The sequence below is a fragment of the Mustela nivalis genome (genome assembly GCF_964662115.1).
Source record: "Mustela nivalis genome assembly, chromosome: X".
Classification (NCBI taxonomy): Eukaryota; Metazoa; Chordata; class Mammalia; order Carnivora; family Mustelidae; genus Mustela; species Mustela nivalis.
Window position 1 is genome coordinate 118,085,362 of NC_139040.1, and position 15,567 is coordinate 118,100,928.

The window sequence follows — 15,567 nt, forward strand, 5'->3', positions numbered from 1 at the left end:
CTTTATTTATTCAACTCATTTTCATACCTCACACTCACCATTCCTCCCAATTGCCAGACTCTTAATCCATTTCTTTGTTGACTTTGACCTTGTCAAGCTTACCCTTGCTTCTTTGGCCCTTCCTCTCAGTCTCTTCTGTCCACACCACATCCCCTCACATGTTGCCTGGACTCTCAACCCTCAGCCCTTGGGCAGCTTCACCAGACAAGCCCTCTGTGAGCAGTGGTACTCCATCCTGTTCAGCCACTTTTCTCTGGCTTCAAATGGTTTAGGGCCCACACTTCACACAACAGTTTCATGTGAGCATTTGATGTGCTAAACCAACTCTGCTCTCCTCTCCCCTTCTACCCTCATTTTCCCTCACTTAGCCTCACTTAGCATCTGTTTCTGAAGCTAATTTCATCTTGTTTTGAAAACCTTCAGTACTTCCTGGTACGAGGGAAGGAGTAAATAGCACATGTACACTGGTGACCTCTGACTCTGTGCTGTGGCCTGGTCTCCTGCCAGGGCTATGCGGTCTACCAGTCCCATGTGGCTACCAAAATGCAAATGCGCTAAAATTAAGTAAAATTCAGTTTCTCAGCTGTACCAGCTGCATTTCTAGTGCTCAGTAGGTACCTGGTGAGTAGCTACCATATTGGATAGCACAAATATCTAAAACATTTCCCTCATCACAGAAAGGTCTCTTGAATAGCACTGGTCTAGATCCTAGAGGCCATATCTCAGCAACATTATGCTTTCATTTGAGAGTGTCCCAAATGCATCTCAAATTCAGCATTTCCAGAGCAGCTTAGGAGAGAAGGTGCTGCAAGACAGGGTGAAAACAGAACAAAGAAGCACAAGTTCAGGATGTTGAAGATTAAGCTTTTCTTTTTTTTTTTTTTTAAGATTTTATTTATTTATTTGACTGAGCGAGAGATCACAAGTAGGGAGGCGGGCAAAGAGAGAGGGGAAAGCAGGCTCTCCGCTGAGCAGAGAGCCCAACGCGGTGCTTGATCGCAGGACCCTGAGATCATGACCTGAGCCAAAGGCAGAGGCTTAACCCACTGAGCCACCCAGGCGCCCCTAAGCTTTCTTTTCTTTTCTTTTTTTTTTTTTTTAATGAAAACTTTTAAGCACACAAGGGAGAGAGAATCATGAAACCCACATCTAGTTCACAGATTGAATAGTTCAAGGCTGAGCATGTGTCAGGGATGTGGTGCAAGTGCAAGAGGGGCCAAAGGCTGGAGGATGAGAGATGGGGGGTTATTGCACAAAGACCCTCACCCGTGGCCATTGACAGGGATAAGGGATGCATATGCTAAATGCTGAATGATGACCACAGCGCATAGTTTTTTGGTACTTTCTACCTGGTAAGGAAAGTGGGTAAGTTTGGAGTAGATGACAGGAATTAAGACAGAGAAGTGATAGAACTGCATATAGGTCTTGTGAAGTCCAAATAGAACTTGGTCAAGATGGCAAGGGCAAGGGGATGGGTAGCCTGCAGGAGCAGGACATTGGAGAAATGTCCAAATCCATGTTCTCTGGTTTCTTAGGCAGGTAGAGAAAGAATATATGCCCTTGGAGAGGATATTGAGGGACTCAGTTTCACATAGTTTTCACCTACTTTAGGAGAAGCAGAGTATGGTTAATGGAGGGTATTTTGTCTGTCACAGGAGGGACAAGCAAGGGCTAATGGGCCTGTGGGAAGGAATGTGTGTTGTACATGACAGTGAAGATTAGGGAGACTTAGGGGCCAAGAGGATGTATCACTTACTGTGTGTGGGTGCATTGGGCACCTCTGAACTCCTCATGGTAAAACAGAAGAAACAGAATGGCTTTTCAGACCCTGAAGATGAAGATAAAGATGAAGTGGCTTGTGCATTAATTCATACACAGTGTATTAACTTCTTCGGGACAGTCAAACTGTCTCATCCGATGAGGGATAAGAACTACAACTAAAACAGTGCTCCTAATTAATCTTTGGATAACTATTGTTAACAACACAATCATTTTGATACTCTTAATGTTAGACATATTTGGTCATTCATTAAGGAATCTAAGAACTGGAGTTTCTTTCTGATTAGGCCCTATAATGCTCTTGTCCAGAGTTCTCCAGAATGTTTGTTAATAATTTCAGTTGTTTTTAATAATTGTTGTTTAATAATTTCAGCAGTGCTTTTAGGGATTTCAACACTGCAACTTTTGCTCATGTAGAGTATGTGTCTTTCAGTATTACTTAACCTTTTAAAGTATTTCTTTGGTAATACATAGGCTAATTGCCTCCACATTTCCTGCAGGATAGGAGGACATTCTTTTTAAAGTCCTGATCTTTTGACAGGGGGAGGACAGAGGGAGAGAGAGAATCTTTTTTTTTTTTTAACATTTTGTTTATTTATTTATTTGAGAGAGAGAGAGAAAGAGAGCACAAGCAGGGGGAGGAGCAGAGAGAGCAGCAGAGTCTCTGCTGAGCAGGGAGCCCGGCACGGGGCTTGTTCCCAGGACTCTGGGATCATGACCTGAGCCGAAGGCAGACGCTTAACCCAACTGAACCAGCCAGATACCTCAGGTGCAGTCTTGTCCATATGTCACATTGCCATTCAGTAACATACTGTAAGATGAGTATGATTACTTATATTATTTTTATAGTTGAGGAATATGACACATTTGTGAACAGGAAGAACATTAGAAATCTAAAAACAGGGGTGCCCAGGTGGCTCAGTAGGTTAAGCCTCTGCCTTTGGCTCAGGTCATGATCCCAGGGTCCTGGGATTTGAGCCCCGCATCGGGCTCTCTGCTCGACAGGGAGCCTGCTTCCCCCTCTCTCTCTGCCTGCCTCTCTGCCTACTTGTGATCTCTCCCTCTGTCAAATAAATAAAATCTTTAAGTGCTTGTTTTCAGATTTCTTTTTTTTTAAAGATTTTAGGCAGAGGCAGGCAGAGAGAGTGGGGAAAGAAAGCTCCCTGCTGAGCAGAGAGCCTGGTGCTGGCCGCTCCCAGGACCCTGGGATCATGACCCGAGTGGAAGGCTGAGGCTCTAACCCACTGAGCTACCCAGGCACCCCACAAGCACTTAGACCTTATAGGATTTTCCCTCACTGCTTAGAGCTCTTTATCATTCTATTATCAACCATTCATCTGTGGATGAAAAATTTCTAAATGTCATTTAATTTTCATATAGCAAAGATAGATAAAAGAGATTTTTTAACACCTCGTTTTTTAAAGAATTATTTACTTATTTTAGAGAGCATGAGTGGGGAGAGGGGCAGAGGGAGAGGGTAAAAGAGAATCACAAACAGACTCCCCACTTAGTGTGGTGCATGTGTGGGGCTCAGTCTCATACCCTGAGATCATGATCTAGCTGAAATCAAGGGTCAGATGCTTAACTGACTGAGCCACACAGGCGCCCCAAGCTAAAAGAGATTTTTAAAGATTGGTAAAACAAATGAGAAATAGGTGTTAATTTCTGTATTAAATATAAGGGTTCTGTTGAGTGTTTTCTTCCACTTGCTGCTTCAGAAGTCATGTAGCAATTAGAACCCAAAGTAAACTTGTTGAGCTTGCCATCAGTGCTCTTAAATTGCTGACTGGCACAGTTGTAGCCATCAAGACATTTCTAGTTTTTTTGGCTTTAATTAGTTTTAAATATTTATTTCACTTAGTTTTTAAAGAATTGTCATTAAGTAAGAATGATGGAGCTATAGTCATTTGTAGTTTGACTAGGGAACATTTGTGTCTTCATTATGGTGTGTTCACATACCATAATGTATTAACAGAATTTAAAGTTAACCCTAATACAGACACATACATAATACATGTATTGTATTAACAGAATTTAAAGTTAACCCTAATACAGACACATACATACATACATACATACATATATATGGACTGAAGTTGCTTCTCGGGAAAGATGAGTCATTTCCTTGAGTGGATACTAACTCAAGTGCACATGTCTGCAACTGTGTTGAACCTTATGCACTCCTATCAGCACACAGTTCTTTGATAGTTTGTCTTCTGAGAATGTCAACATCTCCTAACAACAGTTATGTTCTCAGAAGGCTGGAGAGAGAGGAATTGAAAAGAAAGGCAGAGGAGGAAAAACTTCGCCTAGAAGAGGAAGCCCGTAAGCAAGAAGAGGAAAAGAAGCAGCAGGAAGAGGAAGAAAAAAGAAAGGCAGAAGAGGAGGCTAAGAGAAAGGCCAAGGAGGAGCTGTTATTAAAAGAAGAGCAAGAAAAAGAAAAACAAGAAAAGGAAAAGCAAGAAAAAGTCATGATTGAAAAGCAGGTACTGTATGAGTCTTCATATGGACTCTCCTTAAGGACTTTATATTAGGTAAAATGAGTTAAATTTGAATAACTTATAATACTTACTTGAAGTTTTTCCTTAAACTAACTGGGCTGGTTATTAAGTGTGAGTTACTTTGGACAATAAAAGTGAAGTTTGTAATATTTGTTGTATGTCAGTTCACATCCCCCAAAAGGTAGATGCTAGGATGAGAATTTGGGTACCAGTAGTTTATTTGGGATAAGATCCCAGGAAGCTGGTAGGGAAGTGAGAGGAAAGCCCATGTAAGTGAACTAAGGAGTAGCTTACTGTGGACCAGTGGGAGTTCATCCCTTTGGCATTCTCTAAGAGACCGTGCCGTATGCCTTAGAATTGTCCCTCTGAGGGGTGAGGAAACTGGATTATTTATCTTTCAGCTCCTGCCTCTCATGGCTATAGATCATTCCTTGTGGGAATTAAGTTTCTGAAACTCCTGGGGTGCCTGGGTGGCTCATTTCATTGGGCACCCACCTCTTAGTTTTGGCTCCAGTTTTGGTCTTGGGGTCATGAGATCGAGTCCCACATCAGGCTGCATGTTCGGTGTGGAGTCTGCTTGGGATTCTTTACCTTTTCCTCTCCCTTCTCCTTTGCCCCCTTCCACTTGGGTCTGTATGTGCATGTTCTCTCCTTCTAATAAATAAATAAACCTTGAAATGAAAAAAAAAATGTTTCTGAAGTTCCTGGCCACATGCACATGGCTAGAAACTGTCCTTAAGCCCAGAAAGACCTTGGCAGGCAGTATGGAAAATATCTGTAGGTAATTTGCATGGTGGACTGAGGGTGTGTGAGTGAGGCCCAGCCACGTCTGCTGTGTCATAGAACAGGCTGTGTAAATCCACACTGAATATTGAAACAACATTCCCTTTGAGATAGATTATAAAGTAGGTTATGTGCATATCCCAAGGAATCCCACAACACTGTTTTCTCAGCTTAGTAAAGTCTGTGCCTTGGTTTTCCTGTTTCTGTCAGAAGGAAGCAGCAGAAGCAAAGGCCCAGGAGGCAGCTAAACAGATGCGTCTAGAAAGAGAGCAAATCATCCTGCAGATTGAGCAAGAGCGACTGGAGAGGAAGAAGGTAAGAGCCAAGGATCAGGAGGAGTTAGGGTGAGGCAAGAACAGGAAATGAATCCAGTTCTGTTCTACAGTTGTTGGGTAGAGTGATCGGAAAATTACCTAATTAGGTCAAGTTTGTTGGTAGTGCTGTTCAAATCTTCTTTATCTCCATTGGTTTTCTTTCCTCTTGTTCTATTAGTAACTAAGAGAAGAATGTTAAAAGCTCTATTGGTGATTATGGATTTAGCCATTTCTTCTTCTAGTTCTATCAACTTTTGTATGTTTTTGTAGCTTTGCTTTTAGGTGAATACATATTTCAGATTATTAAATTTTCTTATTGATTTGACCCCTTTATCACTAATACATCTTTATCTCTAGTAATAATTGTCTGGAAGTCCACTTTGTCAGCCTTTTTGGTGCTTAGTGTCTACATGGTAAATATTTTTCCATCCTTATACTTTGAACCTATATATGTCCATACGTCTCTTATAAACAGCATATAGTTAAGACTTGTTATTTTAATCCAGTTTCATAGTCTTTGTCTTTTCATTGGAGAGTTTCATCCATTTACATTTAAATAATTAGGGATAACGTTGGATTTAAGGAGACTGATTATAAAGCTCCATTCCCAAGTTATCGTAGATCCAGCCCAGGCTTTGAACTACTTTAGGCCTGAGAGTTAGGAGACCAGTCTCTGGCCTCCCCTCCTGACCTGCACCTCAGCTTTACTTTCTCTAGGGTTGTCCTCTAGAATGGCAGGTGGTGATTTGTTGGTTTTTAGGTAACCTATGGAAAGGAAGGAAAAAAATGAAATCTAAACTGTTGATTTTAGGTACTAGTTCACTTCTCAAGTATTTGATCTTGTTTATAGGGCAGAGGTGTATATCTGCAAAACCAGTGGAAAACCAGTGGAAATTATTCTCTGCTGATATTTCTCTTTTATAAATTTTCTGACATATGGAATTGCCTATAGACCCAGCTGCTTTTACGTGTATTTGGTTTTATTGTCCTCTTACCTGGTTCTTTTTGGTTTCCAGAGAATTGATGAAATCATGAAGAGAACAAGAAAGAGTGATGTGTCTCCAGAAGTGAAGGTAGGTGTTCAGAGTGCCATTTTAATAGTTTATTGGCTGAGGAGGAAAGAATGACATGGTGTATTCAGTGGAATTAAAGGTCTTGGAGAGAAAAAGCCAGAAAAATTGAACTCTTCCTACTTTGTTCCTGGCTAGATTAAGGAGACTGTTGGTACCTGGAAGGAAAGAGAAGTCTAAGCGAGGAGTTTCAGACAGGGTGGTAATGAAAAATTTCCTCTGAGAAGTGGGGGTAGGAATGCAGAGAGAGGCATAGTAGTCCCTGAACAAATCAGGAAATGGTGACAGATTAATAAGGGATACACAGATGATTTGTAATAAGCTCAAAAGATTCCAGGAATTACCATGGAACAGGCAGATGGCTCAGTACAGTTCCACATATCTTCTGATGCATTTCAGAAGCACTTGTCTTTCTGTGTAAAGTCATCCTTCCCTATATCTGCTTTCAGAAGGAAGACCCAAAGGTGGAGCTTCAGTCTGCTGTGTGTGTGGAAAAAAAGACAAAAGCAGTTGTCCCAAACAAAATAGGTGAGTGTGAGAACTGGTTCTTGAGTTCCTTTCAGCAGGTCCGGGCTCATAGCACTTCCTGCTGGCGACAAGCACCCGTGGGTCTTAAGAGCATTACTGCTGGAAGGGGACTGTGTAGTTTCCCTTCTGGTGGAGTCCCCATCTGTCAGGTCCATTCAGAAAGTGGAGCTCTACTAGTCCCGCCACAGTCAGAAAGTGGAGCTCTACTAGTCCCGCCACAGAAAGCTGGCCACCTGCTGGCCCATGCTACCTTCCAGGGAGCTCAACAGCTGGTCAGGTTCTATTCAGAATGGACTCTGCTATTCTACGGTGGTTTCTACTGTCTCCCACACTTCGGGCAGTCCAGCTCGTCTCTCTCGGGTATACTTAAAACTCTAGATGTGACTATTTCATGGCAACCAGAATCAGAAGGGTGTGTCCATCTCAGAAGCATTCTACATTTTTCCTTTGCCTTGGGGCTCAAGTAAACGCTCTACAGAGCCTGGGGACCTGCATAGTATGAGACAGCAAGCCTCCTGGGCGGGTCAGGAGCCCTGCACAGACACTGGTGATGTCATTAGTCCTTTCTTTTCCCTGTGTGAAGCTGATGACACGGGGTTTTTTTGTTTGTTCGTTCGTTTGTTGTGGGGTTTTTTTGGCAAAAGATGTTGTACTGCTGGTAAAGTAGAGGTTTAAATTAATTGCTTCAATGTATATTTCCTCTGTTAGCTCTGGATATTTTATGGTTAACAGAATGACTTTGTGTTCTCAATCAGAAATAAATGGATTAAACAACTGCCAGGAAGTTAATGGTGTGGGGCGTAGTGCCCCAGAAACTTTTCCCCGAGACATTTTCTCTAATGGGCTTAAACCAGTTGGGGGACTTGTTCATCTGGACACCCTTGATGGGAAATCAAACAGTCTGGATGATTCAACTGAAGAGGTTCAGTCTATGGATGTGAGGTAAGTTGATTTATTTTGCATGTGAGCTTCACCTCTTCTCCAAACACCTCCACTGCCTCTTCATTGACTTTTCTTTTAAACACCTGAATCAACTAAAGTAGGTTCCATTGACATTTAGGAAAGCTGTCACTGGTTTATCAGTGTCTTAGGTCGGGTTCCCTGGGAGGGGTTCCTGGGTAGCTCAATGGATTGAGCATCGCTCTTGGTTTTGGCTCGGGTCATGATCTCATGGGTCATGGGACTGAGCCTCGCACCTGGCTCTGTGGTCAGCAGAGAGTCTGCTTGAATACTCTTGCCCCTCACCCCACTTGTGTGCGTGCTCTCGCTCTCTCTTTCTCACCTAAAATAAATATTAAAAAAAGAAGTAGAGCCTGGAACAGGTATTCAAAGGCTTGGGATTTATAGGGAAAGAGTTCTCTGGAGCAAGAGGAGGGTGGGAAGCAGGATGGGGCACAGGAAATCACTAAGCAAGGCTTCTGTCAGCTGGTCATAGGGGAGATTTAGAGGATAAACTTCTACCAGAGAGTGGTCTGATTCAGGGAGGCAGCTTCTGTGCCACTGTATCCATCAGTCATTGAGCATGGTCACCCAAGGTAGGGGATGCAGTTATAACTTCAGTGGACATAGGGCTCCTGTCAGTCGAATGTGGGTGTTCAGAGAAGAGGTGGCAGCTCTGAGCTATTAGCAGCCTGCTCTCTCTGCAGCTGGGAGCCGGATGTACCTACAGCTAAAGGGGATCTGAGTGCAACACCAACAGGACTGTGTCCACTGTCTTATGTTACGTAGACTTGTCAGCGGGGACTTGATAAGGAATCTCATTTGCTTTCAGATGCTACAATCTTAGGAATTCTTTAACTAGGTGTGTTTATAGATGATATCACCTGGCAAATTAATCTCAATCAAAAGGAGAATTCAGTTAGCCTGTGGTTGGGGCAGAGACATTGCAAGAGAGAGCCTTGGGCAGGGCAGTTGAGTGGAGGCAGCCATCTGAGTCAGGAGGCAGTGACAGTGTTTTGCAAAATTTCTGTCAGAGCTCCAGCCCCCCAGAGCTTACCCTTCTCTCCTTGGCTGTGAATTCTCAGCTTTCTCTGGGAAAGATGGTCTTTCCTAGGGCACAGTGATTGTAAATATCCCAGCTTGTGCATCCTGGCTTTGAGCCAGATATGTAAAAACCCAGGGTCCAGTACCCCCTCGCCAGTAGAGCAAATTCTACAGAGACAGCCCTTGCTTCCTTGGGTTCCACTCCTCAGCTGCTAGGGCAAAACAGCTGAGTCATCTTAAAAGTTAACACCACATCTCTGCCCCCGACCCATGTTGAGCCTACCTCTGCTTACTCTTTATGTCTCTGGGAGTGGGGTATGGGATAAGAGACAGCACCCGCCAGGGTTCAAGAAGTGAAGGGGCTTTGTGTGTGCTCCGAGTTCTCCTGTGGCTGTCTCTGCATTTAAAGAGAGATGACTCAGGGGCGCCTGGGTGGTTCAATGGGTTAAGCCGCTGCCTCCGGCTCAGGTCATGATCTCAGAGTCCTGGGATCGAGTCCCGCATCGGGCTCTCTGCTCAGCGGAGAGCCTGCTTCCCTCTCTCTCTCTGCCTGCCTCTCCATCTACTTGTGATTTCTCTCTGTCAAATAAATAAGTAAAATCTTTAAAAAAAATAAAATAAAGAGAGATGACTCCTGGAAGTTGCACACAAACTTGTGGCCTTTTCTCCTCCTCATGCTCTGACCAGCTCTGTAAACCCAGGGAGAGAAAGTAAAGTGAGGTGGAGATGGGGTGGGTTTTTCTGCTGATCGGGCAGTTTGCCCAGGCTCCGGCCACCAGAGGTGATGGTAGGTCTTCTACTACCCCTTAACTAGGCTGAGTATGAGGGAGATGGATTTTCTGAGTTTTTCAGTTCAGCTGGTTTTTATAGATTCTTCTCTCAGATCTTATCAAGGAAGAAAAGAACAGTCGAACCTGGCAGCAGCCTTACTCTGACTGTTAAGAAAGACTCCGAGTGATGGGACCTCACACGCCAGCCCACCACTCATCTGAGCTAGGCCTGTGGCTGACACAGCTGTGAAACTCCTTCTTCCATCTCTAGGAGATAGAGAGCCAGGCCTGGTGGGCAGGAGCTGGATAAGTCAGGGTGGAGTGGGGCCTTACTTGAGAGAGGGAACTTGGGAAAGATCTGCTCCGCTGGTGGTGGGTGGATGGTGGGGTCCTGGCTAGTAACGGCTCCCACCTAAACTGAATGCTTACACCAGGTGGCTCCACACAGACTTCTGCGGTATGATCACATCACACTCACAGGAGCCCTGGTATGAAGAAATGATTGTTCACCCCATTGTACAGCAGAGAAACTGAGGCCAGGGGAGAAAAAGCAGCTCGTCAAAAGTAGCATTGGCTTGCCTTTTTTTTTTTTTTTTTTTTTTTTTTTTTAGCATTGGCTTTCTATTTGGTTTTTCCATTTTAAAGATTTTGGAAGTGCTTGGCTTCTCCACAGTGCTGGTGCCTTTAGTTTTTATTTTCTTTCTTCTTGTGGAAGTGTGGGCTTGGCCTTCGCAACTATGCTCAGTCCACTTCCCTTGTTCTCCATGGGGGCCTTTTCTGTCAGAGTCTCAGAGCTGAACTAACTTGTATTTTGTTTAGTACATTTCACACCAACTCTAATTCTAAGTCCATCTTCTCTAGAAAAGTAATATAACCAAATACTGCAAATACAGTTAATTTTTGCCTTTCTCTCTCTTCTTCTGTCCTTCTCTTCCCCCTCCCCACATTACAGTCCTGTTTCAAAGGAAGAGCTTATTTCTATCCCAGAATTTTCACCAGTAAGTGAAATGATTCCTGGGGTGTCTCTGGACCAAAATGGAACTGGTAATGCCCGAGCTCTTCAAGATCTCTTAGATTTCACGGGCCCCCCCATGTACCCCAAGCGATCCAGTGAAAATCTCAGCCTGGATGACTGTAACAAAAATCTGATTGAAGGATTTAACAGTCCTGGCCAAGAAAATACTCTGAACACCTTCTGTTGACAAATACCTCTCTTTAATGAAAGGTACAGTACAGTCTTTTGCTTAGAGTCTAAATTTATACCTCTCCACCTGGGGTTTGCGAAGGTGGGGTAAACATCATTCCATCTCTTCCATGGTCAGTTTTATTTGAAAAATACAAACGTGAATATGAATACAGATACCACCTGTTTTTCCAAAAGTTCCACACTATGCAAAATGTAGTTTATGAAAGACCTACGTTAGTACCTGTTTATAGTAACTGAAAGTAATCCAAAGAGGGTTCTCGCTTTTACCAAAAAAAAAAAAAAAAAAAAGAGAGAGGCAAAATGTGCAAATAGTATTCAGCGTTCACCTTGGAGCCAGCTGTTAGAGAGGCAGTGAGAGTGGCTCTGCCAGGCTCCTTCCTGACAGCCGCACTCAGCATTCAGCTGCCATAGCTTTGCGCTGTCAGTAAGCATCTGTGCTTTATCTCCGTTTATTTTGCACATCCATTGGCAAGAGGTGTCCTAAAGTATCAGAAAAGCCTAAGAGGTTATTTTCGGAGTCTGGAAGTGCTCAAAAATTTTTTTCATGTAAGTTAGTGGTAATTGCTTCTTCACCATATGCCATTACAAAAGGTTTCATAGGAATGTTCTTTCAGATGGGGGGAAAACCTGTATATAGTATATACTGCAACACATACACAATAATTGAGATGGCTTTTGAGAGCCTTCACTGCCATTCACCACCATGCCTGCCCCTGCTCTTTGGGGTTTGTGGATGGGTGTGTGTGTTGAGAAACACTGCTAAAAGTTCCACCTGCCATCTGTCTGGAGTAGCACCATTTTTAGCGGGAAAGAGAGAATGCTGTAATGGTGGTGCAAGGTGGTATTAATAAAATGAATGTCTCCCCTAGTTTCTCTCAGTGCCATTCCACATTCTAGCTACAATAATTTATATGCGGTGATGAGCTTTTGGCCAAATGATTTGCTGTTCTGTTGACCCGTTCTACAATCTTTTAAAGTGAATATTTATTCTTGGATCACACCTGAGGGAGTGGGGGAATGGAGAACTGATGTTTGCGTCCTAAAGCTTATGTTCACCACCTTTGGCCTTTTTTCTTGCCAAAATGAGTTCTAAACACTCTGCATTTGGGTGACTTAGTTATACATACCTCACATTAGATTTACTGCAGTTTGGGGCTTATTTGTTTTGATGATGAAAACATAATTAGAATCTGTCATCAGTTCCTTTCATAACTTGATTCCAACTGTCCTCCCACTTCAGACTCTTCAAAACATTTCTATATTCTCACACTCTCACTTTCTTTTTTTAAAATCTCATCTTAATTCAATTAATTAACATATAGTGTATCATTAGTTTCAGAGGTAGAGTTCAGTAATTCATCATTTGCATATAACACCCAGTGTTTATTGCATCATGTGCCCTACTTGATGCCCACCCCCTAGTTACTCCATCCCCTCACCCATTTCCCCTCCAGCGATCCTCAGTTTGTTTCCTAGAGTTAAATGTCCCTTATGCTCCACTCCTATAACAGAACTTTAATGCCTGATATGATACAGTCCAACCTTTCTGTTTCTCAAATGAGGAAATATGGGGTGCCTGGCTGGCTCAGTCAGTAAAGCTCTTGATCATAGGGTTAGGAGCTCAAGCCCCATGTTCAGCGTAGAGCCTACTAAAAAGAATATTAAAGTCTATTTTGGGGCTCCTGGCTGGGTCAGTCAGAGGAGCATGAGATTCTTGATCTCAGGGTTTTTGACCCCATGTTGAGTGCAAAGATTACTTAAGTAAAATCACATGAGGAAACAGGTTGGGGAGGCCACATAATCAAGGTCATTGTATTTTGTGTACATTTGCCTGTGCTCAACTTTTGGGTGTACACGGTGCATCTCCTCTCTTGAGTTTTGGGAAAGAAGGTGTGGCCCTTTCACACATGAAAGGGAATGCATGATAGATAATTTTTAGAATAAACCGTGTCCCTAGCGAGTATTATGCTAAGTGAAATCAATCAGCAAGAGAAAGAAAAATGCCATGTGATTTCATTCATACGTAGAATTTAAGAAACAAAACAAGCAAAGAGGAGGGGGAAGAGGCAAAGAAGAAACGGATTCTTAACTGCAAGGAACAAACAGTTACCAGAGGGGAGGTGGGGGGGTGATGGGTGAGACAGGTGATGGGGATGAAGGAGGACCGGAGTCCTGATGAGCACCGGCTTATGGGTGCCGTACAGAAGTGCTGACTCACTCTACTGTATCCTTGAAATGAACAGTATACTGTTAATAGGATTAAAATAAAAACTTTAAAAAATACAAAGAATGGGATAGAGATAAACATAAATAAGCATGTGTTTTGTTTGTTTTGACTGCATTTGGCTTCTCAAAATAAGTTCTCTTTTGAAATCTTAAAATATGTTGGGGGGGTAATTATCACAGTAGCCGGGGGTAGCACTGCCATTTGGAAAGCAGGACTTCAGGCATCCTGCAGGTTTTAGGACAGTCCCAACCAAAGAGAATTTGGCCACCTAATAGAATAGTTCTACCCAAAATGCTGTAGCACCTCAGCTGAAAGATACTTTATGAACCAAGGAAAATATAATCAAGAAGGTAGAAAGTCCCAGACAATGTGATCATTTTAGTGAGAAAGAATAGGTACAACGTGGTCTCTTCATTCATCTCACCTGGTTTTGTTTTTGAATTGACACAGGTGGTGTTTGGAGAACCCATGAAGCTGCTGGTAGTCAAATCCGAGCTGCCGGTCCTCTGAAGAAGCTTCTGTTGTCCTAAATCCCTGGATTCCAAATTATTAGATCAAAATGTAACCGTATATTCCTAGTTAGTATGTCAAACTCAAACCCTGGCCACTCTTGGTAGAAACCTTGAAACGCTGGCCTTGTTGGGCTTTAGCAAAATTTCATGTTACAGATCTATTTATGAGCTTCAGCTGCTGATAAAGCGCTTCCTGTACTACTTTATTATCGTAGTGATCCTCTGAATAACCCAGGTGGTTCTGTGTTGGAAATTCACCTTATAACTGTTCTTATTCCCGAAGCTGGAGTACCTAAACATGTAGATGTCTTTTCCTGTAAATATTCTAGACGTTAACCCAGACTCTGTTTAAGCATATATATTGAACTTGGGCTGCTTATCTCCTTGTCTCTGTTTAGAAGAAGAAATTCCAGAGGGTTTTCTCCCTTCTCTGGGGTGTCTTTGTTGGAAGTTACTATCAAGAAGCTTTTTTTATTATTAAGCTTAGCCACCTGTAAAATGGGTTGCCCCGCATTACTCCTTGGGGACCTAATAGAGTAAGTCTGGTTGATTATGGAAACAAGCAGTGCGGGATGATTTCTGTTCACTTACACATTTTCTTATAGATGTGGGCACCTCAGTCTGGCAAGGATCTTGTCATTGTTGAACCTTAAAAAAAATCTCCCAAGCCATCAAGCGGCTTTTGGACCGAAGGAAGTTTGAATGAATTTTGTGTCTCATGCACAGGTGGTTGGTTTTCATGTTGTTGCTATTGCTTTTCTCCTGGATCTTCAGGTCTTTGTTTGTTTGCTCCTGTGTTTGCTCAACTCTGATGAAGCCAGACACAAATGAAAAGGATAGTGCTCTGGAATAAGGGGGCCCTCAACTGGACCCAGTACATCACTTTAATAGACTTCAGTATAAAAACATCCGAATGGGGGACAAATGACACTAGAATGTATACTCCATGTGTTCCATGCACGTTTTCAGAACACCTATAATAATTTGTTTTCTTAATTTGATTTCTTGTGGTGAAATGTAACTTTCAGATTAAAATGGCCTTCTCTGAAACTTTTTTTGACTTGTACAATAAAGCGTTTGGAAAAGATCCATAATTTTGACTGAGGTTTGCAACAAGGAGATAAAAAGAAGTCTCGATAGTAATCTTGTTCATGTGCTTTTAAAACCCACTACAGTTTAAGACTTTATTAGTTATGGAAACTGTGTATGTTTGTGTATGTGTATATATTAAATAAAATACATGCCTCCAGTAATGCAGTGCCATTAATCTTGATGCATATCGGGGGGAAAATACCGTTTAAGACAAGCACACAGAAAATGATAGCATGGTCTGACTTTCAAAAAATGCCTCACCATCTTTCCTATAGCTTTATTTTGCTAACTGTTTGTTTTGTTGTGATCTGTGGTACCTCACAGCACCATTGTGACCATGGTGATGCCTCATTTGCATGATGTGTACGTTGTGTTTAACGTGAAATACATTTTCATTGAGGAGTCTGATGGCTTGCTAGTGTTTTGTTTGTTTCTGTAGGCTCAGTGAAGAAATGCTCTGAAACCAAATTACATTTTTTAAAAGCTATGTAGAGAAAACCCAAAAATCCTGTGTTGGTGTCCTTTCCCTGTCAAACTCATTACAGTTTCTCTGTTGTCAGTTCCAAGTGCAGCCCACTATGGAAATAAGTGAGGAACTGTCCCCAGGACACAATGGACTTCTAGGTATGTACAGTAGAGTCGCTGTACTTTCATACCACTGATCTCAAGCAATTCTAGCTAGCTAAGATGCGGTTAAACTTGGTGTGATCCAGGAAAACATTCCACATACCGAACTGGCATTTAAACAAAGTTATAATGGGTATGGTGACCCTTAAAGTGAAAACCCAGATCAGCTTTTTT

At 42.5% G+C, this 15,567-nt stretch overlaps 1 protein-coding gene across 22 annotated transcripts in view; it reads left to right on the top strand.

The window, feature by feature from the left end:
• Window positions 1-14,927, top strand: part of MAP7D2 (MAP7 domain containing 2) — a 97,781-nt gene extending 82,854 nt beyond the window's left edge. For 10 of the 22 annotated variants that reach the window (XM_082718313.1, XM_082718314.1, XM_082718295.1 and 7 more), the window contains 7 exons: window positions 4,025-4,265; window positions 5,274-5,378; window positions 6,394-6,450; window positions 6,897-6,975; window positions 7,731-7,917; window positions 10,681-10,953; window positions 13,613-14,927. In XM_082718313.1, the coding sequence (XP_082574439.1) occupies window positions 4,025-4,265; window positions 5,274-5,378; window positions 6,394-6,450; window positions 6,897-6,975; window positions 7,731-7,917; window positions 10,681-10,930 (919 nt within the window). In that variant the 3' untranslated portion in view covers window positions 10,931-10,953; window positions 13,613-14,927. The remainder of the gene's footprint in view (window positions 1-4,024; window positions 4,266-5,273; window positions 5,379-6,393; window positions 6,451-6,896; window positions 6,976-7,730; window positions 7,918-10,680; window positions 10,954-13,612) is intronic. The other 12 variants (XM_082718304.1, XM_082718311.1, XM_082718307.1 and 9 more) reach the window with 5 other exon arrangements.
• Window positions 14,928-15,567: the final 640 nt, after the last annotated feature.